We start from the raw sequence: 25,039 nt of genomic DNA on the forward strand, positions 1-25,039 counted from the left end.
CGAACCAGTGTCCACCAGCTAAAAGAGAATGCTTTGGAGAAACTTTCTGAAAAGATCCACCAACTTGAAGAAAGATTATCTTCCCCTTCACCTGAACGAACTAGTGTCCACCAGCTAAAAGAGAATACCTTGGAGAAACTTTCTGAAGAGATCCACCAACTTAAAGAGAGTTTATTTTCCTCCCCACCTGTACAAACCAGTGTCTCAGCTATTAGGGGTAAACGTTCATCTATGCAAGGAAGACAATATGGTGGGCACACACACCGCGCCACCCTGTGGTTTTACCTACGTGACCATGGAGAGGACATGAGAAAATGGGATGGAAAATCTACTGCGACCCTAGAGGCACGGGTACGTGAATTGCAAAGGAAAACAATTGGGAAAAAGGAGTTCTCTGAAAGGTTTGCTGCTCCAACTTCCAGCAGGCAGTCCTTTAAACACAGAAATGAAGATTCTGACCAGGACTAGAGGGGCCCTGCCTCCAGCCAGGGGGAGGAAAGGGACAATCGAGTTTATTGGACTGTGTGGATTCGATGGCCTGGCACGTCAGACGCACAGAAGTATAAGGCTTTGGTAGACACCGGTGCACAATGTACTCTAATGCCATCAAGCTATAAAGGGCCAGAGCCCATCTGTATTTATGGTGTGACGGGGGGATCCCAGCAGTTAACTGTATTGGAGGCTGAAGTGAGTCTAACCGGTAATGAGTGGCAAAAGCACCGTATTGTGACTGGCCCAGATGCTCCGTGCATCCTTGGCATAGACTATCTTAGAAGAGGATATTTCAAGGACCCAAAAGGGTTCCGCTGGGCTTTTGGCATAGCTGCTTTGGAGACAGAGGACATTAAACAGTTGTCTACCTTGCCTGGTCTCTCAGAGGACCCTTCTGTTGTGGGGTTGCTGAGGGTTGAAGAACAGCAAGTGCCGATCGCTACCACAACTGTGCACCGGCGGCAATATCGCACCAACCGAGACTCCCTGAGTCCCATCCATAAGCTAATTCGTCAACTGGAGAGCCAAGGAGTGATCAGCAAGACTCATTCACCTTTTAATAGTCCCATATGGCCAGTGCGAAAGTCTAATGGTGAGTGGAGACTAACAGTGGACTATCGTGGCCTGAACGAAGTCACGCCACCACTGAGTGCTGCAGTGCCGGACATGCTAGAACTCCAGTATGAACTGGAATCAAAGGCAGCCAAGTGGTATGCCACAATTGATATCGCTAATGCATTTTTCTCCATCCCTCTAGCAGCACAGTGCAGGCCACAGTTTGCTTTCACTTGGAGGGGAGTCCAATATACTTGGAATCGGCTGCCCCAGGGGTGGAAACACAGCCCTACCATTTGCCATGGACTGATCCAGTCTGCGCTGGAGCAGGGGGAAGCTCCTGAACACCTGCAGTACATCGATGACATCATTGTGTGGGGTGACACTGCAGAAGAAGTTTTCGAGAAAGGGAAGAAAATAGTCCAAATCCTTCTGAAGGCCGGTTTTGCCATAAAACAGAATAAAGTTAAAGGACCTGCACGAGAGATCCAGTTTTTAGGAATAAAATGGCAAGATGGACGCCGTCAAATCCCAATGGATGTGATCAACAAAATAACAGCTATGTCTCCACCAACTAGCAAAAAAGAAACACAAACTTTCCTAGGTGTCGTGGGGTTTTGGAGAATGCATATTCCAAATTACAGTCTGATTGTAAACCCGCTCTACCAAGTAACCCGTAAGAAGAATGCTTTTGAATGGGGCCCTGAGCAACGACAAGCCTTTGAACAAATTAAGCAGGAAATAGTTCATGCAGTAGCCCTCGGGCCAGTCCGAACAGGACCAGATGTAAAGAATGTGCTCTACACCGCAGCCGGAGAGAATGGTCCCACCTGGAGCCTCTGGCAGAAAGAACCTGGGGAAACTCGAGGTCGACCCCTGGGGTTTTGGAGTCGGGGATACAGAGGATCTGAAGCCCGCTATACTCCAACTGAAAAGGAGATATTGGCAGCATATGAAGGAGTTCGATCTGCTTCGGAAGTGGTCGGTACTGAAGCGCAGCTCCTCCTGGCACCCCGACTGCCGGTACTAGGCTGGATGTTCAAAGGAAGGGTCCCCTCTACGCATCATGCAACTGATGCTACATGGAGCAAGTGGGTTGCACTGATTACTCAGCGGGCTCGAATAGGAAACCCCAGTCGCCCAGGAATCTTGGAGGTGATTATGGACTGGCCAGAAGGCAAATACTTTGGGATATCACCAGAGGAGGAGGTGGTTCGTGCTGAAGAAGCCCCCCTGTACAACAAGCTACCGGAAAATGAGAAGAAATATGCCTTGTTCACTGACGGGTCCTGTCGTATTGTGGGAAAGCATCGGAGATGGAAAGCTGCTGTATGGAGTCCTACACGACGAGTTGCAGAAGCTGCTGAGGGAGAAGGTGAATCGAGTCAGTTTGCAGAAGTAAAAGCCATTCAGCTGGCTTTAGATATTGCTGAACGAGAAAAGTGGCCAGTTCTCTATCTCTATACTGATTCATGGATGGTAGCAAATGCCCTGTGGGGGTGGTTACAGCAATGGAAGCAGAACAACTGGCAGCGCAGGGGCAAGCCCATCTGGGCTGCGGCATTGTGGCAAGATATTGCTGCCCGGGTAGAGAACCTGGTTGTAAAGGTACGCCATGTAGATGCTCATGTGCCCAAGAATCGGGCTACTGAAGAACACCAAAACAACCAGCAGGTGGATCAGGCTGCTAAGATTGAAGTGGCTCAGGTGGACCTGGACTGGCAACATAAAGGTGAATTATTTATAGCCCGATGGGCCCATGACACCTCAGGCCATCAAGGTAGAGATGCAACCTACAGATGGGCTCGTGATCGAGGGGTGGACCTGACCATGGACACTATAGCACAGGTTATTCATGACTGTGAAACATGTGCTGCAATCAAGCAAGCCAAACGGTCAAAACCTCTTTGGTATGGAGGACGATGGCTGAAATATAAATATGGAGAGGCCTGGCAGATTGATTACATCACACTCCCTCAAACCCGCAACGGCAAGCGCCACGTACTTACAATGGTGGAAGCAACCACCGGATGGCTGGAAACATATCCTGTGCCCCATGCCACCGCCCGGAACACTATCCTGGGCCTTGAAAAGCAAGTCTTATGGCGACATGGCACCCCAGAGAGAATTGAGTCAGACAACGGGACTCATTTCCGAAACAACCTTATAGACACTTGGGCCAAAGAACATGGTATTGAGTGGGTGTATCACATCCCCTATCATGCACCAGCCTCTGGAAAAGTTGAACGATACAATGGACTGTTGAAGACTACACTGAAAGCAATGGGTGCTGGGACATTCAAAAATTGGGATACACATTTGGCAAAGGCCACCTGGTTAGTCAATACCAGGGGATCTGCCAACCGAGCTGGACCTGCCCAATCAAACCTGTTACGCACTGTAGAAGGGGATAAAGTTCCTGTAGTGCACGTAAGAAACATGCTGGGTAAAACAGTCTGGGCTACTCCTGCCTCAGGAAAAGGCAAACCTATTCGTGGAATTGCTTTTGCTCAGGGACCTGGATGCACTTGGTGGGTAATGCAAAAGAATGGGGAGGTCCGGTGTGTACCTCAAGGGGATTTGATACTGGGTGAGAATAGCCCATGAGTTGAATTGTAGTATGTTAATTATTATATAATAATGTATGTCATCACTACCATGATTGCTATATATCATAGATGAAAATGGTGATTAATTAGAATGTATTGGACAGAGTGTAACCTGAGCATGACATAAATGGTATGGAATAAGGGGTGGATATCTGTCCTGGTTCCAGTTAGGACAGAGTTAAGTAGCTCATAGTAGCTGGTAGGGTGCTATGTTTTGGATTAGGATGAGAAGAGCGCTGATAACATGCTGATGTTTTAATTGTTGCAGAGCAGTGTTTACACCAGGCCAAGGACTTTTCGGCTTCTTGCTCTGTCCTGCCAGCGAGCAGGCTGGGGGTGCAGCAGGAGCTGGGAGGGGACAGACCCAGGACAGCTGACCCAAACTGGCCAAAGGGGTATTCCATACCATCTGACGTCATGCTAAACAATATATAGGGGTGGCTGGCCGGGGTGGGGGCGCGGCTGCTCGGGAATAGGCTGGGCATCGGTCAGCGGGTGGTGAGCAATTGCATTGTGCATCACTTGTTTTCTTACACATTATTATTGTTAATACTATTACCATTATCACTATTATTATTATTATTGTTATTATTATTTTCCTGTCTTAATAAACCGTCTTTATCTCAACTCACAGGCTTCACTTTCCCGTTTCTCTCCCCCCATCCCAGAGAGGGAGGGGGGAGGGTGAGCGAACGGCTGTGTGGTGTTTAGCTGCCAGCCGGGTTAAACCACAACAGTGATGCACTGCAGTGAGTCCAGAGAGTGCACTGGCACCACTGGGGATGCAGTGCAGTGAGTCCAGAGAGTTCACTGGCACCACTGGGGATGCAGTGCCGTGAGTCCAGAGAGTGCACTGGCACCACTGGGGATGCACTGCAATGAGTCCAGAGAGTGCACTGGCACCAATGGCAACGCAGTGCAGTGAGTCCAGAGAGTGCCTTGGCACCACTGGGGATGCAGTGCAGTGAGTCCAGAGAGTACCCTGGCACCACTGGGGATGCAGTGCAGTGAGTCCAGAGAGTGTACTGGCACCACTGGGGATGCAGTCCCGTGAGTACAGAGAGTGCACTGGCACCACTGGGGATGCAGTGCAGTGACTCCAGAGTGTGCACTGGCACCACTGGGGATGCAGTGCAGTGAGTCCAGAGAGTGCACTGGCACCACTGGGGATGCACTGCAGTGAGTCCAGAGAGTGCACGGGCACCACTGGGGATGCAGTGCCGTGAGTCCAGAGAGTGCACTGGCACCACTGGGGATGCAGTGCAGTGAGTCCAGAGAGTGTAATGGCACCACTGGGGATGCGCTGCAGTGAGTCCAGAGAGTGCACTGGCACCACTTGGGATGCAGTGCAGTGAGTCCAGAGAGTGCACTGGAACCACTGGGGATGCAGTGCAGTGAGTCCAGAGAGTGCACTGGTACGATTGGGGATGCAGTGCCGTGAGTCCAGAGAGTGCACTGGCACCACTGGGGATGCACTGCAATGAGTCCAGAGAGTGCACTGGCACCACTAGTGATGCAGTGCAGTGAGTCCAGAGAGTGCACTGGCACCACTGGAGATGCACTGCAGTGAGTCCAGAGAGTGCACTGGCACCACTGGGGATGCAATGCAGTGAGTCCAGAGAGTGCACTGGCACCACTGGGGATGCACTGCAGTGACTCAAGAGAGTGCACTGGCACCACTGGGGATGCAGTGCAGTGAGTCCAGAGAGTGCACTGGTACGATTGGGGATGCACTGCAGTGAGTCCAGAGAGTGCACTGGCACCACTGGGGATGCACCCCGGTGACTCCAGAGAGTGCACTGGCACCAACTGGAAATGCACTGCAGTGAGTCCACAGAGTGCACTGGCACCACTGGGGATGCAGTGCAGTGAGTCCAGAGAGTGCACTGGCTCCACAGGGGATGCACCCCGGTGACTCCAGAGAGTGCACTGGCACCACTGGGGATGCACCCCGGCAAGTCCAGAGAGTGCACTGGTACCACAGGGGATGCAGTGCAGTGAGTCCAGAGAGTGCACTGGCACCACTGGGGATGCACCCCGGTTAGTCAAGAGAGTGCACTGGCACCACTGGGGATGCAGTGCAGTGAGCTCAGAGAGTGCACTGGCACCACTGGGGATGCAGTGCAGTGAGTCCAGAGAGTGCACTGGCACCACTGGGGATGCAGTTCAGTGAGTCCAGAGAGTGCGCTGGCACCACTGGTGATGCAGTGCAGTGAGTCCAGAGAGTGCACTGGCCCCACTGGGGATGCAGTGCAGTGAGTCCACAGAGGGCACTGGCACCACTGGGGATGCAGTGCAGTGAGTCCAGAGAGTGCCCCGGCACTACTGGGGATGCAGTGCAGTGAGTCCAGAGAGTGCAGTGACACCACTGGGGATGCAGTGCAGTGAGTCCAGAGAGTGTACTGGCACCATTGGGGATGCACTGGAGTGAGTCCAGAGAGTGCACTGGTACGATTGGGGATGCACTGCAGTGAGTCCAGAGAGTGCACTGGCACCACTGGGGATGCAGTGCAGTGAGTCCAGAGAGTGCACTGGCACCACTGGGGATGAACTGCCGTGAGTCCAGAGAGTGCACTTGTACCACTGGGGATGCACTGCAGTGATTCCAGAGAGTGCACTGGCACCACTGGGGATGCACTGCAGTGAGTCCAGAGAGTACCCTGGCACCACTGGGGATGCAGTGCAATGAGTTCAGAGAGTGCACTGGCACCACTGGGGATGCACTGCAGTGAGACCAGAGATTGCACTGGCACCACTGGGGATGCACTGCAGTGACTCAAGAGAGTGCACTGGCACCACTGGGGATGCAGTGCAGTGAGTCCAGAGAGTGCACTTGCGCCACTGGGGATGCAGTGCAGTGAGTCCAGAGAGTGCACTGTCACCTTTGGGGATGCAGTGCAGTGAGTCCAGAGAGTGCTCTCGTACCACTGGGGATGCAGTGCAGTGAGTCCAGAGAGTGCACTGGCACCACTGGGGATGCAGTGCGGTGAGTCCAGAGAGTGCACTGGCACCACTGGGGATGCAGTGCAGTGAGTCCAGAGAGTGCACTGGCACCACTGGGGATGCACCCCGGTGAGTCCAGAGAGTGCACTGGCACCACTGGGAATGCAGTGCAGTGAGTCCAGAGAGTGCACTGGCACCACTGGGGATGCACCCCGGTGAGTCCAGAGAGTGCACTGGCACCACTGGGAATGCAGTGCGGTGAGTCCAGAGAGGTCACTGGCACCACTGGGGATGCAGTGCCGTGAGTCCAGAGAGTGCACTGGCACCACTGGGGATGCAGTGCGGTGAGTCCAGAGAGTGCACTGGCACCACTGGGGATGCAGTGCACTGAGTCCAGAGATTGCCCTGGCACCACTGGGGATGCACTGCAGTGAGTCCAGAGAGTGCACTGGCACCACTGGGAATGCAGTGCACTGAGTCCAGAGATTGCCCTGGCACCACTGGGGGTGCAGTACAGTGATTCCAGAGAGTGCACTGGCACCACTGGGGATGCAGTGCAGCGAGTCCAGAGAGTGCACTGGCACCACTGGGGATGCAGTGCGGTGAGTCCAGAGAGTGCACTGGCACCACTGGCGATGCACTGCCGTGAGTCCAGAGAGTGCACTGGCACCACTGGGGATGCAGTGCAGTGAGTCCAGATAGTGCACTGGCACCACTGGGGATGCACCCCGGTGAGTCCAGAGAGTGCACTGCCACCACTGGGGATGCACCCCGGAAAGTCCAGAGAGTGCAGTGTCACCACTGGGGATGCAGTGCAGTGAGTCCAGAGAGTGCACTGGCACCACTGGGGATGCAGCGCAGTGAGTCCAGAGAGTGCACTGGCACCACTGGGGATGCAGTGCAGTGAGTCCAGAGAGTGCCCTGGCACCACTGGGGATGCAGTGCAGTGAGTCCAGAGAATGCCCTGGCACCACTGGGGATGCAGTGCAGTGAGTCCAGAGAGTGCACTGGCACCACTGGGGATGCAGTGCAGTGAGTCCAGAGAGTGCACTGGCACCACGTGGGATGCGGTGCAGTGAGTGCAGAGAGTGCACTGGCACCACTGGGGATGCAGTGCCGTGAGTCCAGAGAGTGCACTGGCACCACTGGGGATGCACTGCAATGAGTCCAGAGAGTGCACAGGCACGACTGGGGATGCAGTGCAGTGAGTCCAGAGAGTGCCCTGGCACCACTAGGGATGCAGTGCAGTGAGTCCAGAGAGTGCCCTGGCAACAGTGGGGATGCAGTGCAGCGAGTCCAGAGAGTGCACTGGCACCACTGGTGATGCAGTGCCGTTGGTCCAGAGAGTGCACTAGCACCACTGGGGATGCAGTGCCGTGAGTCCAGAGTGTGCAGTGGCACCACTGGGGATGCAGTGCAGTGAGTCCAGAGAGTGCACTGGCACCACTGGGGATGCAGTGCTGTGAGTCCAGAGAGTGCATTGGTACGTTTCGGGATGCAGTGCGGTGAGTCCAGAGAGTGCACTGGCACCACTGGGGATGCAGTGCCGTGAGTCCAGAGTGTGCACTGGCACCACTGGGGATGCAGTGCAGTGAGTCCAGAGAGTGCACTGGCACCACTGTGAATGCAGTGCACTGAGTCCAGAGATTGCACTGGCACCACTGGGGGTGCAGTGCAGTGAGTCCAGAGAGTGCACTGGCACCACTGGGGATGCAGTGCAGTGAGTCCAGAGAGTGCACTGGCACCACTGGGGATGCAGTGCGGTGAGTCCAGAGAGTGCACTGGCACCACAGGGGATGCAGTGCGGTGAGTCCAGAGAGTGCACTGGCACCACTGGGGATGCAGTGCCGTGAGTCCAGAGAGGTCACTGGCACCACTGGGGATGCAGTGCAGTGAGTCCAGATATTGCACTGGCACCAACGGGGATGCACCCCGGTGAGTCCAGAGAGTGCACTGGCCCCACTGGGGATGCACCCCGGTGAGTCCAGAGAGTGCACTGGAACCACTGGGGATGCAGTGCAGTGAGTCCACAGAGTGCACTGGCACCACTGGGGATGCAGTGCACTGAGTCCAGAGAGGTCACTGGCACCACTGGGGATGCAGTGCAGTGAATCCAGAGAGTGCCCTGGCACCACTGGGGATGCAGTGCAGTGAGTCCAGAGAGTGCACTGGCACCACTGGGGATGCAGTGCAGTGAGTCCAGAGAGTGCACTGGCACCACGTGGGATGCAGTGCAGTGAGTCCAGAGAGTGCACTGGCACCACTGGGGATGCAGTGCCGTGAGTCCAGAGAGTGCACTGGCACCACTGGGGATGCAGTGCAGTGAGTCCACAGAGGGCACTGGCTCCACTGGGGATGCAGTGCAGTGAATCCAGAGAGTGCCCCGGCACCACTGGGGATGCAGTGCAGTGAGTCCAGAGAGTGCAGTGGCACCACTAGTGATGCACTGCAGTGAGTCCAGAGAGTGCACTGGCACCACTGGGGATGCAGTGCGGTGAGTCCAGAGAGTGCCTTGGCACCACTGGGGATGCAGTGCAGTGAGTCCAGAGAGTACCCTGGCACCACTGGGGATGCAGTGCAGTGAGTCCAGAGAGTGTACTGGCACCACTGGGGATGCAGTGCCGTGAGTCCAGAGAGTACACTGGCACAACTGGGGATGCACTGCCGTGAGTCCAGAGTGTGCACTTGCACCGCTGGGGATGCAGTGCAGTGAGTCCAGAGAGTGCACTGGCACCTCTGGGGATGCAGTGCTGTGAGTCCAGAGATTGCACTGGCACCACTGGGCGTGCACTGCCGTGAGTCCAGAGAGTGCACTGGCACCACTGGGGATGCAGTGCAGGGAGTACACAGAGGGCACTGGCTCCACTGGGGATGCAGTGCAGTGAGTCCAGAGAGTGCCCCGGCATCACTGGGGATGCAGTGCAGTGAGTCCAGAGAGTGCACTGGCACCACTAGTGATTGTCCTGGTTCCAGTTAGGACAGAGTTAAGTAGCTCATAGTAGCTGGTAGGGTGCTATGTTTTGGATTAGGATGAGAAGAGCGCTGATAACATGCTGATGTTTTAATTGTTGCAGAGCAGTGTTTACACCAGGCCAAGGACTTTTCGGCTTCTCGCTCTGTCCTGCCAGCGAGCAGGCTGGGGGTGCAGCAGGAGCTGGGAGGGGACAGACCCAGGACAGCTGACCCAAACTGGCCAAAGGGGTATTCCATACCATCTGACGTCATGCTAAACAATATATAGGGGTGGCTGGCCGGGGTGGGGGGGCGGCTGCTCGGGAATAGGCTGGGCATCGGTCAGCGGGTGGTGAGCAATTGCATTGTGCATCACTTGTTTTCTTACACATTATTATTGTTAATACTATTACCATTATCACTATTATTATTATTATTGTTATTATTATTTTCCTGTCTTAATAAACCGTCTTTATCTCAACTCACAGGCTTCACTTTCCCGTTTCTCTCCCCCCATCCCAGAGAGGGAGGGGGGAGGGTGAGCGAACGGCTGTGTGGTGTTTAGCTGCCAGCCGGGTTAAACCACAACAGTCTTTTTGGCGCCCAACGTGGGGCCCGAAGGGTTGAGATATCGACAAATCTGACCAGAGTGTGTTAAACTAAAATTGGTATAAGTATTGGACCTGCTTAATAGTTGCTAGTCACGATGTTGATTGCCTTAATCTCCAGTCTGCTGTACCTGTATTCCAAATTGAGTTTTATGGTGTGTTACTTTCTGAATGTGCTCCCTGTTGCACTGTTTATCCTTTCCGGGCCCTGGTTTAAGATTGTTATGGTACTGTGCGGTGTAACAATGGCTTATGAAATGATGAAATATCTGGTCACGACTTTAACCTGGTATTTGTACTCAGCACTGACGTCGACTCTATACTTGGGAACCCATATCTCGGAAACTATTAGCAATTACACCTATTGCCTGTTTTCGTTAGGGAGCCAATCTGTGAAGGGGACAGGGGAAGACATGTTTCCCTACCTGTTCACTCTCCCTTTCTCCTTCACCACCACCCTCTTATCCCCCGAGTTAGTTACGGTGGTTCTCCGAGATGTTGAATATCCTTGGGATACTCAGACCAGCCTGCTCTTGTTGTTATGTCTCCTGAATGCGCTTCAGATTTTGTGGAGGGTTAAACAACTACTTAGGAATCTCATCCGGAGATCTGTCTTGAGGCGGGATAGTTGCGAGTGGCAGGGAGTGTGGGAGGATATGGGCAGGTTTCTAGAGCAGTGGTCACCTCCAGTGTTTTGGACATTCACCCCTGAACAACTGCAAAATCCTAAAAAGCTGGCAGAATGCTTGAAAAAAAGGTGTCATGACTCTGGCAGTTCCAAAGTGACACAAATCACTGTAGCGTGCTGGGGTCTGGCTTGTGCCTATCGAGCTGCAATTGATGTTATTAGCAACCTAGCTCCAGCTCCTGCAGCTACTCCAGCTCCAGCTCCTGCAGCCGCTCCAGCTCCTGCAGCCGCTCCAGCTCCTGCAGCCGCTCCAGCTCCAGCTCCTGCAGCTACTCCAGCTCCAGCTCCTGCAGCCGCTCCAGCTCCTGCAGCCGCTCCAGTTCCAGCTCCTGCAGCTACTCCAGCTCCAGCTCCTGCAGCCGTTCCAGTTCCAGCTCCTGCAGCCGCTCCAGCTCCTGCAGCCGCTCCAGCTCCAGCTCCTGCAGCTACTCCAGCTCCAGCTCCTGCAGCCGCTCCAGCTCCTGCAGCTGCTCCAGCTCCAGCTCCTGCAGCCGTTCCGGCTCCTGCAGCCGCTCCAGCTCCAGCTCCTGCAGCCGCTCCAGCTCCAGCCCCTGCAGCCGCTCCAGCTCCTGCAGCTGCCCCAGCTCGTGCAGCTGCTCCCACTCCTGTGGCTGGGTCAGAGAAACGAGCTGTAGCAGTGCAAGTTGACCCCGCAGAGGGTATCCCAACCCCTGTGGCAGACCCTGTGTCTGGGTCAGAGAAACGAGCTGTAGCAGTGCAAGTTGACCCCGCAGAGTGTATTCCAAGCCCTGTGGCAGACCCTGTGTCTGGGTCAGAGAAACGAGCTGTAGCAGTGCAAGTTGACCCCGCAGAGGGTATTCCAACCCCTGTGGCAGACCCTGTGGCTGGGTCAGAGAAACGAGCTGTAGCAGTGCAAGTTGCCCCTGTAGACAAGGTGAAAAAATGGTATAGAGGCTCAGGTCGTTTAAAACGCAGACAGTCTTCTGCTAAGTCTGGGCGAAGTGAAGACGAGGCTGGGCCATCAAAGGTGCAGGAGACTGAAGATGAGGATGAGGATGGCGAAAAATCAACAGTAACTACCCGGACTCCATACCAGCCATCAAAGGTGCAGGAGACTGAAGATGAGGATGAGGATGTCGGAAAATCAACAGTAATTACCCGGACTCTATACCAGCGTGAGCTACGAGATGTGCGAAAAGATTTTGGTCGCTGTATAGGCGAGCAGCTTGTCACCTGGCTGCTCCGGTGCTGGGACACGGGAGCCAATTATGTGGAATTGGAGGGCAAGGAAGCCAGGCGGCTGGGATCCCTTGCTAGGGACGCATGCATTGACAAAGCAATTGGAGATGGAGCACAATCTCGCAGCCTCTGGAGGCGTCTCCTGTCAGCTGTGAAGGAAAGGTATCTCTTCAAGGAAGAACTTGTATGTTTACCAAGCAAATGGACCACCATGGAGAAGGGAATTCAGTACCTGAGGGAATTGGCCGTACGGGAAGTAATTTATAAGGACCTAGATGACGCACAAACATCCACAGATCCAGATGCAGTCCAGTGTACACCACCCATGTGGCGGAAGTTTGTACGGAGTGCCCCATCATCATATGCCAACTCATTGGCAATACTAGCCTGGAAAACGGAGGAGAATCCCACAGTGAATGAAGTGACTAAAATACTCCGGCAGTACGAAGGAAATCTCTCCTCTTCCCTAAAGGCCTGTGTCTCAGCTGTGGAGAAACTCTCTGAAGAGGTCCACCAACTTAAAGAGAATTTATCTTCCCCTCCACCTGAACGAACCAGTGTCCACCAGCTAAAAGAGAATGCTTTAGAGAAACTTTCTGAAAAGATCCACCAACTTGAAGAAAGATTATCTTCCCCTTCACCTGAACGAACCAGTGTCCACCAGCTAAAAGAGAATGCTTTGGAGAAACTTTCTGAAAAGATCCACCAACTTGAAGAAAGATTATCTTCCCCTTCACCTGAACGAACCAGTGTCCACCAGCTAAAAGAGAATGCTTTGGAGAAACTTTCTGAAAAGATCCACCAACTTGAAGAAAGATTATCTTCCCCTTCACCTGAACGAACTAGTGTCCACCAGCTAAAAGAGAATACCTTGGAGAAACTTTCTGAAGAGATCCACCAACTTAAAGAGAGTTTATTTTCCTCCCCACCTGTACAAACCAGTGTCTCAGCTATTAGGGGTAAACGTTCATCTATGCAAGGAAGACAATATGGTGGGCACACACACCGCGCCACCCTGTGGTTTTACCTACGTGACCATGGAGAGGACATGAGAAAATGGGATGGAAAATCTACTGCGACCCTAGAGGCACGGGTACGTGAATTGCAAAGGAAAACAATTGGGAAAAAGGAGTTCTCTGAAAGGTTTGCTGCTCCAACTTCCAGCAGGCAGTCCTTTAAACACAGAAATGAAGATTCTGACCAGGACTAGAGGGGCCCTGCCTCCAGCCAGGGGGAGGAAAGGGACAATCGAGTTTATTGGACTGTGTGGATTCGATGGCCTGGCACGTCAGACGCACAGAAGTATAAGGCTTTGGTAGACACCGGTGCACAATGTACTCTAATGCCATCAAGCTATAAAGGGCCAGAGCCCATCTGTATTTATGGTGTGACGGGGGGATCCCAGCAGTTAACTGTATTGGAGGCTGAAGTGAGTCTAACCGGTAATGAGTGGCAAAAGCACCGTATTGTGACTGGCCCAGATGCTCCGTGCATCCTTGGCATAGACTATCTTAGAAGAGGATATTTCAAGGACCCAAAAGGGTTCCGCTGGGCTTTTGGCATAGCTGCTTTGGAGACAGAGGACATTAAACAGTTGTCTACCTTGCCTGGTCTCTCAGAGGACCCTTCTGTTGTGGGGTTGCTGAGGGTTGAAGAACAGCAAGTGCCGATCGCTACCACAACTGTGCACCGGCGGCAATATCGCACCAACCGAGACTCCCTGAGTCCCATCCATAAGCTAATTCGTCAACTGGAGAGCCAAGGAGTGATCAGCAAGACTCATTCACCTTTTAATAGTCCCATATGGCCAGTGCGAAAGTCTAATGGTGAGTGGAGACTAACAGTGGACTATCGTGGCCTGAACGAAGTCACGCCACCACTGAGTGCTGCAGTGCCGGACATGCTAGAACTCCAGTATGAACTGGAATCAAAGGCAGCCAAGTGGTATGCCACAATTGATATCGCTAATGCATTTTTCTCCATCCCTCTAGCAGCACAGTGCAGGCCACAGTTTGCTTTCACTTGGAGGGGAGTCCAATATACTTGGAATCGGCTGCCCCAGGGGTGGAAACACAGCCCTACCATTTGCCATGGACTGATCCAGTCTGCGCTGGAGCAGGGGGAAGCTCCTGAACACCTGCAGTACATCGATGACATCATTGTGTGGGGTGACACTGCAGAAGAAGTTTTCGAGAAAGGGAAGAAAATAGTCCAAATCCTTCTGAAGGCCGGTTTTGCCATAAAACAGAATAAAGTTAAAGGACCTGCACGAGAGATCCAGTTTTTAGGAATAAAATGGCAAGATGGACGCCGTCAAATCCCAATGGATGTGATCAACAAAATAACAGCTATGTCTCCACCAACTAGCAAAAAAGAAACACAAACTTTCCTAGGTGTCGTGGGGTTTTGGAGAATGCATATTCCAAATTACAGTCTGATTGTAAACCCGCTCTACCAAGTAACCCGTAAGAAGAATGCTTTTGAATGGGGCCCTGAGCAACGACAAGCCTTTGAACAAATTAAGCAGGAAATAGTTCATGCAGTAGCCCTCGGGCCAGTCCGAACAGGACCAGATGTAAAGAATGTGCTCTACACCGCAGCCGGAGAGAATGGTCCCACCTGGAGCCTCTGGCAGAAAGAACCTGGGGAAACTCGAGGTCGACCCCTGGGGTTTTGGAGTCGGGGATACAGAGGATCTGAAGCCCGCTATACTCCAACTGAAAAGGAGATATTGGCAGCATATGAAGGAGTTCGATCTGCTTCGGAAGTGGTCGGTACTGAAGCGCAGCTCCTCCTGGCACCCCGACTGCCGGTACTAGGCTGGATGTTCAAAGGAAGGGTCCCCTCTACGCATCATGCAACTGATGCTACATGGAGCAAGTGGGTTGCACTGATTACTCAGCGGGCTCGAATAGGAAACCCCAGTCGCCCAGGAATCTTGGAGGTGATTATGGACTGGCCAGAAGGCAAATACTTTGGGATATCACCAGAGGAGGAGGTGGTTCGTGCTGAAGAAGCCCCCCTGTACAACAAGCTACCGGAAAATGAGAAGAAATATGCCTTGTTCACTGACGGGTCCTGTCGTATTGTGGGAAAGCATCGGAGATGGAAAGCTGCTGTATGGAGTCCTACACGACGAGTTGCAGAAGCTGCTGAGGGAGAAGGTGAATCGAGTCAGTTTGCAGAAGTAAAAGCCATTCAGCTGGCTTTAGATATTGCTGAACGAGAAAAGTGGCCAGTTCTCTATCTCTATACTGATTCATGGATGGTAGCAAATGCCCTGTGGGGGTGGTTACAGCAATGGAAGCAGAACAACTGGCAGCGCAGGGGCAAGCCCATCTGGGCTGCGGCATTGTGGCAAGATATTGCTGCCCGGGTAGAGAACCTGGTTGTAAAGGTACGCCATGTAGATGCTCATGTGCCCAAGAATCGGGCTACTGAAGAACACCAAAACAACCAGCAGGTGGATCAGGCTGCTAAGATTGAAGTGGCTCAGGTGGACCTGGACTGGCAACATAAAGGTGAATTATTTATAGCCCGATGGGCCCATGACACCTCAGGCCATCAAGGTAGAGATGCAACCTACAGATGGGCTCGTGATCGAGGGGTGGACCTGACCATGGACACTATAGCACAGGTTATTCATGACTGTGAAACATGTGCTGCAATCAAGCAAGCCAAACGGTCAAAACCTCTTTGGTATGGAGGACGATGGCTGAAATATAAATATGGAGAGGCCTGGCAGATTGATTACATCACACTCCCTCAAACCCGCAACGGCAAGCGCCACGTACTTACAATGGTGGAAGCAACCACCGGATGGCTGGAAACATATCCTGTGCCCCATGCCACCGCCCGGAACACTATCCTGGGCCTTGAAAAGCAAGTCTTATGGCGACATGGCACCCCAGAGAGAATTGAGTCAGACAACGGGACTCATTTCCGAAACAACCTTATAGACACTTGGGCCAAAGAACATGGTATTGAGTGGGTGTATCACATCCCCTATCATGCACCAGCCTCTGGAAAAGTTGAACGATACAATGGACTGTTGAAGACTACACTGAAAGCAATGGGTGCTGGGACATTCAAAAATTGGGATACACATTTGGCAAAGGCCACCTGGTTAGTCAATACCAGGGGATCTGCCAACCGAGCTGGACCTGCCCAATCAAACCTGTTACGCACTGTAGAAGGGGATAAAGTTCCTGTAGTGCACGTAAGAAACATGCTGGGTAAAACAGTCTGGGCTACTCCTGCCTCAGGAAAAGGCAAACCTATTCGTGGAATTGCTTTTGCTCAGGGACCTGGATGCACTTGGTGGGTAATGCAAAAGAATGGGGAGGTCCGGTGTGTACCTCAAGGGGATTTGATACTGGGTGAGAATAGCCCATGAGTTGAATTGTAGTATGTTAATTATTATATAATAATGTATGTCATCACTACCATGATTGCTATATATCATAGATGAAAATGGTGATTAATTAGAATGTATTGGACAGAGTGTAACCTGAGCATGACATAAATGGTATGGAATAAGGGGTGGATATCTGTCCTGGTTCCAGTTAGGACAGAGTTAAGTAGCTCATAGTAGCTGGTAGGGTGCTATGTTTTGGATTAGGATGAGAAGAGCGCTGATAACATGCTGATGTTTTAATTGTTGCAGAGCAGTGTTTACACCAGGCCAAGGACTTTTCGGCTTCTTGCTCTGTCCTGCCAGCGAGCAGGCTGGGGGTGCAGCAGGAGCTGGGAGGGGACAGACCCAGGACAGCTGACCCAAACTGGCCAAAGGGGTATTCCATACCATCTGACGTCATGCTAAACAATATATAGGGGTGGCTGGCCGGGGTGGGGGCGCGGCTGCTCGGGAATAGGCTGGGCATCGGTCAGCGGGTGGTGAGCAATTGCATTGTGCATCACTTGTTTTCTTACACATTATTATTGTTAATACTATTACCATTATCACTATTATTATTATTATTGTTATTATTATTTTCCTGTCTTAATAAACCGTCTTTATCTCAACTCACAGGCTTCACTTTCCCGTTTCTCTCCCCCCATCCCAGAGAGGGAGGGGGGAGGGTGAGCGAACGGCTGTGTGGTGTTTAGCTGCCAGCCGGGTTAAACCACAACAGTGATGCACTGCAGTGAGTCCAGAGAGTGCACTGGCACCACTGGGGATGCAGTGCAGTGAGTCCAGAGAGTTCACTGGCACCACTGGGGATGCAGTGCCGTGAGTCCAGAGAGTGCACTGGCACCACTGGGGATGCACTGCAATGAGTCCAGAGAGTGCACTGGCACCAATGGCAACGCAGTGCAGTGAGTCCAGAGAGTGCCTTGGCACCACTGGGGATGCAGTGCAGTGAGTCCAGAGAGTACCCTGGCACCACTGGGGATGCAGTGCAGTGAGTCCAGAGAGTGTACTGGCACCACTGGGGATGCAGTCCCGTGAGTACAGAGAGTGCACTGGCACCACTGGGGATGCAGTGCAGTGACTCCAGAGTGTGCACTGGCACCACTGGGGATGCAGTGCAGTGAGTCCAGAGAGTGCACTGGCACCACTGGGGATGCACTGCAGTGAGTCCAGAGAGTGCACGGGCACCACTGGGGATGCAGTGCCGTGAGTCCAGAGAGTGCACTGGCACCACTGGGGATGCAGTGCAGTGAGTCCAGAGAGTGTAATGGCACCACTAGGGATGCAGTGCAGTGAGTCCAGAGAGTGCACTGACACCACTGGGGATGCAGTGCAGTGAGTCCAGAGAGTGCACTGGAACCACTGGGGATGCAGTGCAGTGAGTCCAGAGAGTGCACTGGTACGATTGGGGATGCAGTGCCGTGAGTCCAGAGAGTGCACTGGCACCACTGGGGATGCACTGCAATGAGTCCAGAGAGTGCACTGGCACCACTAGTGATGCAGTGCAGTGAGTCCAGAGAGTGCACTGGCACCACTGGAGATGCACTGCAGTGAGTCCAGAGAGTGCACTGGCACCACTGGGGATGCAGTGCCGTGAGTCCAGAGAGTGCACTGGCACCACTGGGGATGCACTGCAATGCGTCCAGAGAGTGCACTGGCACCAATGGCAATGCAGTGCAGTGAGTCCAGAGAGTGCCTTGGCACCACTGGGGATGCAGTGCAGTGAGTCCAGAGAGTACCCTGGCACCACTGGGGATGCAGTGCAGTGAGTCCAGAGAGTGCACTGGCACCACTGGGGATGCAGTGCTGTGAGTCCAGAGAGTGCACTAGCACCACTGGGGATGCAGTGCCGTGAGTCCAGAGTGTGCACTGGCACCACTGGGGATGCACTGCAGTGAGTCCAGAGAGTGCACTGGCACCACCGGGGATGCAGTGCCGTGAGTCCAGAGAGTGCACTGTCACCACTGGGGATGCAGTGCAGTGAGTCCAGAGAGTGTACTGGCACCACTGGGGATGCAGTGCAGTGAGACCAGAGATTGCACTGGTACGATTGGGGATGCGCTGCAGTGAGTCCAGAGAGTGCACTGGCACCACTGGGGATGCACCCTGGTGAGTCCAGAGAGTGCACTGGCACCACTGGGGATGCAGTGCAGTGAGTCCAGAGAGTGCACTGGCACCACTGGGGATGCAGCGCGGTGAGTCCAGAGAGTGCACTGGCACCACTGGAGATTCAGTGCAGTGAGTCCAGAGAGTGCACTGGCACCACTGGGGATGCACTGCAGTGAGTCCAGAGAGTGCACTGGCACCACTTGGGATGCACCGCGGTGAGTCCAGGGAGTGCACTGGCACCACTGGGGATGCACCCCGGCAAGTCCAGAGAGTGCACTTTAACCCTTGTGATGCAGTGCAGTGAGTCCACAGAGGGCACTGGCTCCACTGGGGATGCAGTGCAGTGAGTCATGAGAGTGCCCCGGCACCACTGGGGATGCAGTGCGGTGAGTCCAGAGAGTGCAGTGGCACCACTGGGGATGCAGTGCAGTGAGTCCAGAGAGTGCACTGGCACCATTGGGGATGCACTGCCCTGAGTCCAGAGAGTGCACTGGCACCACTGGGGATGAAGTGCAGTGACTCCAGAGAGTGCACTGGCACCACTGGGGAGTCAGTGCAGTGAGCTCAGAGAGTGCACTGGCACCACTGGGGATGCAGTGCAGTGAGTCCAGAGAGTGCACTGGCACCACTGGGGATGCAGTGCCGTGAGTCCAGAGAGTGCACTGGCACCACTGGGGATGCACTGCAATGAGTCCAGAGAGTGCACTGGCACCAATGGCAATGCAGTGCAGTGAGTCAAGAGAGTGCCTTGGCAAGAGTGGGGATGCAGTGCAGTGAGTCCAGAGAGTGCCCTGGCACCACTGGGGATGCAGTGCAGTGAGTCCAGAGAGTGCCCTGGCACCACTGGGGATGCACTGCCGTGAGTCCAGAGAGTGCACTGGCACCACTGGGGATGCAGTGCAGTGAGTGCAGAGAGTGCACTGGCACCAATGGCAATGCAGTGCAGTGAGTCAAGAGAGTGCCTTGGCACCAGTGGGGATGCAGTGCAGTGAGTCCAGAGAGTGCCCTGGCACCACTGGGGATGCAGTGCAGTGAGTCCAGAGAGTGCCCTGGCACCACTGGGGATGCAGTGCAGTGAGTCCAGAGAGTGCACTGGCACCACTGGGGATGCAGTGCAGTGACTCCAGAGAGTGCACTCGCACCACTGGGGATGTACTGCAGTGAGTCCAGAGAGTGCACTGGCACCACTGGGGATGCAGTGCCGTGAGTCGAGAAAGTGCACTGGCACCACTGGGGATGCACTGCAATGAGTCCAGAGAGTGCACTGGCACCAATGGCAATGCAGTGCAGTGAGTCCAGAGAGTGCCTTGGCACCACTAGGGATGCAGTGCAGTGAGTCCAGAGAGTACCCTGGCACCACTGGGGATGCAGTGCAGTGAGTCCAGAGAGTGCACTGGCACCACTGGGGATGCAGTGCCGTTGGTCCAGAGAGTGCACTAGCACCACTGGGGATGCAGTGCCGTGAGTCCAGAGTGTGCAGTGGCACCACTGGGGATGCACTGCCGTGAGTCCAGAGAGTGCACTGGCACCACTGGGGATGCAGTGCTGTGAGTCCAGAGAGTGCACTGGCACCACCATAGATGCACTGCAGTGAGTCCAGAGAGTGCACTGGCACCACTGCGGATGCACTGCAGTGAGTCCAGAGAGTGCACTGGCACCACTGGGGATACACTGCAGTGAGGCCAGAGATTGCAGTGGCACCACTGGGGATGCAGTGCAGTGAGTCCAGAGAGTGCACTGGTACGATTGGGGATGCACTGCAGTGAGTCCAGAGAGTGCACTGGCACCACTGGGGATGCAATGCAGTGAGTCCAGAGAGTGGACTGGCACCACTGGGGATGCACAGCAGTGACTCAAGAGAGTGCACTGGCACCACTGGGGATGCACTGCAGTGAGTCCAGAGAGTGCACTGGCACCACTGGGGATGCAGTGCAGTGAGTACACAGAGTGCACTGGCACGACTGCGGATGCACACCGGTGAGTCCAGAGAGTGCACTGGCACCACTGGGGATGCACTACAGTGAGGCCAGAGATTGCAGTGGCACCACTGGGGATGCAGTGCAGTGAGTCCAGAGAGTGGACTGGCACCACTGGGGATGCACTGCAGTGAGTCCAGAGAGTGCACTGGCACCACTGGGGATGCACTGCCGTGAGTCCAGAGAGTGGACTGGCACCACTGGGGATGCAGTACAGTGACTCAAGAGAGTGCACTGGCACCACTGGGGATGCACTGCAGTGAGTCCAGAGAGTGCACTGGCACCACTGGGGATGCAGTGCAGTGAGTCCAGAGAGTGCACTGGCACCACTGGGGATGCACTGCAGTGAGTCCAGAGAGTGCACTGGCACCACTGGGGATGCACTGCAGTGAGTCCAGAGAGTGCACTGGTACCACTGGGGATGCAGTGCAGTGAGTCCAGAGAGTGCACTGGCACCACTGGGGATGCAGTGCAGTGAGTCCACAGAGTGCACTGGCACCACTGGCGATGCAGCGCAGCGAGTCCAGAGAGTGCACTGGCCCCACTGGGGATGTAGTGCAGTGAGTCTACAGAGGGCACTGGCACCACTGGGGATGCAGTGCAGTGAGTCCAGAGAGTGCAGTGGCACCACTCGGGATGCAGTGCAGTGAGTCCAAAGAGTGCACTGGCACCATTGGGGATGCAGTGCAGTGAGTCCAGAGAGTGCACTGTCCCCACTGGGGATGCAGTGCAGTGAGTCCAGAGAGTGCACTGGCACCAGTGGGGATGAAGTGCAGTGAGTCCAGAGAGTGCACTGGCACCACTGGGGATGCACCCCGGTGAGTCCAGAGAGTGCACTGGCACCACTGGGGAGGATGCACCCCGGCAAGTCCAGAGAGTGCACTGGCACCACCGGGGATGCAGTGCCGTGAGTCCAGAGAGTGCACTGGCACCACTGGGGATGCCGTGCAGTGAGTCCAGAGAGTGCACTGGCACCACTGGGGATGCACTGCAGTGAGACCAGAGATTGCACTGGTACGATTGGGGATGCACTGCAGTGAGTCCAGAGAGTGCCCCGGCACCACTTGGGATGCAGTGCAGTGAGTCCAGAGAGTGCAGTGGCACCACTGGGGATGCAGTGAAGTGAGTCCAGAGAGTGCACTGGCACCACTGGGGATGCACTGCAGTGAGTTCAGAGAGTGCACTGGCACCACTGGGGATGCACTGCAGTGAGCTCAGAGAGTGCACTGGCACCACTGGGGATGCAGTGCAGTGAGTCCAGAGAGTGCACTGTCACCACTGGGGATGCAGTGCAGTGAGTCCAGAGAGTGCACTGGCACCACTGGGGATGCAGTGCAGTGAGTCCACAGAGTGCACTGGCACCACTGGGGATGCAGTGCAGTGAGCTCAGAGAGTGCACTGGCACCACTGGGGATGCAGTGCATTGAGTCCAGAGAGTGCACTGGCACCACTGGGGATGCACTGCAGTGAGTCCAGAGAGTGCACTGGCACCACTGGGGATGCAGTGCGGTGAGTCCAGAGAGTGCACTGGCACCACTGGGGGTGCAGTGCGGTGAGTCCAGAGAGGTCACTGGCACCACTGGGGATGCAGTGCAGTGAGTCCAGAGAGTGCACTGGCACCACTGGGGATGCACCCCGGTGAGTCCAGAGAGTGCACTGGCACTACTGGGGATGCACCCCTGTGAGTCCAGAGATTGCACTGGCACCACTGGGGATGCAGTGCAGTGAGTCCAGAGAGTGCACTGGCACCACTTGGGATGCACTGCAGTGAGTCCAGAGAGTGCACTGGCACCACTGGGGATGCACTGCAGTGAGTCCAGAGAGTGCACTGGTACCACTGGGGATGCAGTGCAGTGAGTCCAGAGAATGCACTGGAACGATTGGGGATGCACTGCAGGGAGTCCAGAGAGTGCACTGGCACCACCTGGGATGCAATGCAGTGAGTCCAGAGAGTGCACTGGCACCACTGGGGATGCACTGCAGTGACTCAAGAGAGCGCACTGGCACCACTGGGGATGGAGTGCAGTGAGTCCAGAGAGTGCACTGGCACCACTGGGGATGCAGTGCAGTGAGTCCACAGAGTGCACTGGCACCACTGGGGATGCAGCGCAGCGAGTCCAGAGAGTGCACTGGCACCACTGGGGATGCAGTGCCGTGAGTCCAGAGAGTGCACTGGCACCACTGGGGATGCAGTGCCGTGAGTCCAGAGAGTGCACTGGCACCACTGGGGATGCAGTGCCGTGAGTCCAGAGAGTGCACTGGCACCACTGGGGATGCACTGCAGTGAGTCCAGAGAATTCACTGGCACCACTGGGGATGCACTGCAGTGAGTCCAGAGAGGGCACTGGCACAACTGGGGATGCAGTGCAGTGAGTCCACAGAGCGCACTGGCACCACTGGCGATGCACTGCAGTGAGTCCAGAGAATGCACTGTCACCACTGGGGATGCAGTGCAGTGAGTCCAGAGAGTGCACTGGGACCACTAGGGATGCAGCGCAGTGAGTCCAGAGAGTGCACTGGCACCACTGGGGATGCAGCGCAGTGAGTCCAGAGAGTACACTGGCACCACTGGGGATGTACTGCCGTGAGTCCAGAGAGTGCACTGGCACCACTGGGGATGCAGTGCCGTGAGTCCAGAGAGTGCACTGGCATCACTGGGTATGCACTGCCGTGCTTCCAGAGAGTGCACTGGCACCACTGGGGATGCAGTGCAGTGAGTCCAGAGAGTGCACTGGCACCACTGGGGATGCAGTTCAGTGACTCCAGAGAGTGCAGTGGTACGATTGGGGATGCACTGCAGTGAGTCCAGAGAGTGCACTGGCACCAGTGGGGATGCAGTGCAGTGAGTGCAGAGAGTGCACTGGCCCCACTGGGGATGTAGTGCAATGAGTCCACAGAGGGCACTGGTACCACTGGGGATGCAGTGCCGTGAGTCCAGAGAGTGCATTGGCAGCACTGGGGATGCAGTGCAGTGAGTCCAGAGAGTGCACTGGCACCACTGGAGATGCAGTGCAGTGAGTCCAAAGAGTTAACTGGCACCATTGGGGATGCAGTGCAGTGAGTCCAGAGAGTGCACTTGCACCACTGGGGATGCAGTGCAGTGAGTCCAGAGAGTGCTCTCGTACCACTGGGGAGTCAGTGCCGTTGGTCCAGAGAGTGCACTGGCACCACAGGGGATGCAGTGCAGTGAGTCCAGAGAGTGCACTGGCCCCACTGGGGATGCAGTGCAGTGAGTCCAGAGAGTGCACGGGCACCACTGGGGATGCAGTGCGGTGAGTCCAGAGAGTGCACTGGCACCACTGGGGATGCAGTGCAGTGAGTCCAGAGTGTGCACTGGCACCACTGGGGATGCAGTGCCGTGAGTCCAGAGAGTGCACTGGCACCACTGGGGATGCACCCCGGTGAGTCCAGAGAGTGCACTGGCACCACTGGGGATGCACCCCGGCAAGTCCAGAGAGTGCACTGTCACCACTGGGGATGCAGTGCAGTGAGTCCAGAGAGTGCACTGGCACCACTGGGGATGCAGTGCAGTGAGTCCACAGAGGGCACTGGCACCACTGGGGATGCAGTGCAGTGAGTCCAGAGAGTGCACTGGCACCACTGGGGATGCAGTGCAGTGAGTCCAGAGAGTGCACTGGCACCACTGGGGATGCACTGCAGTGAGACCAGAGATTGCAGTGGCACCACTGGGGATGCACTGCAGTGAGTCCAGAGAGTGCACTGGTACGATTGGGGATGCACTGCAGTGAGTCCAGAGAGTGCACTGGCACCACTGGGAATGCAATGCAGTGAGTCCAGAGAGTGCACTGGCACCACTGGGGATGCACTGCAGTGACTCAAGATAGTGCACTGGCACCACTGGGGATGCAGTGCAGTGAGTCCAGAGAGTGCACTGGTACGATTGGGGATGCACTGCAGTGAGTCCAGAGAGTGGACTGGCACCACTGGGGATGCACCCCGGTGACTCCAGAGAGTGCACTGGCACCAACTGGAAATGCACTGCAGTGAGTCCACAGAGTGCACTGGCACCACTGGGGATGCAGTGCAGTGAGTCCAGAGAGTGCACTGGCTCCACAGGGGATGCACCCCGGTGACTCCAGAGAGTGCACTGGCACCACTGGGGATGCACCCCGGCAAGTCCAGAGAGTGCACTGGTACCACAGGGGATGCAGTGCAGTGAGTCCAGAGAGTGCACTGGCACCACTGGGGATGCACCCCGGTTAGTCAAGAGAGTGCACTGGCACCACTGGGGATGCAGTGCAGTGAGCTCAGAGAGTGCACTGGCACCACTGGGGATGCAGTTCAGTGAGTCCAGAGAGTGCGCTGGCACCACTGGTGATGCAGTGCAGTGAGTCCAGAGAGTGCACTGGCCCCACTGGGGATGCAGTGCAGTGAGTCCACAGAGGGCACTGGCACCACTGGGGATGCAGTGCAGTGAGTCCAGAGAGTGCCCCGGCACTACTGGGGATGCAGTGCAGTGAGTCCAGAGAGTG

At 55.0% G+C, this 25,039-nt stretch overlaps 1 protein-coding gene across 1 annotated transcript in view; it reads left to right on the top strand.

The window, feature by feature from the left end:
- Positions 1-9,863: 9,863 nt before the first annotated feature.
- LOC310892017 (uncharacterized protein) overlaps positions 9,864-25,039 on the top strand; it is a gene marked incomplete at its 3' end in the record, with an annotated part of 101,676 nt that continues 86,500 nt past the window's right edge. The window contains exons 1-2 of the mRNA XM_083854205.1: positions 9,864-9,903; positions 10,040-11,880. Coding sequence (XP_083710331.1) covers positions 10,258-11,880 — 1,623 coding nt within the window. The 5' untranslated portion in view covers positions 9,864-9,903; positions 10,040-10,257. The remainder of the gene's footprint in view (positions 9,904-10,039; positions 11,881-25,039) is intronic.

The sequence above is a fragment of the Anser anser genome (genome assembly GCF_964211835.1).
Source record: "Anser anser genome assembly, contig: HAP1_SCAFFOLD_84, whole genome shotgun sequence".
Lineage (NCBI taxonomy): Eukaryota > Metazoa > Chordata > Aves > Anseriformes > Anatidae > Anser > Anser anser.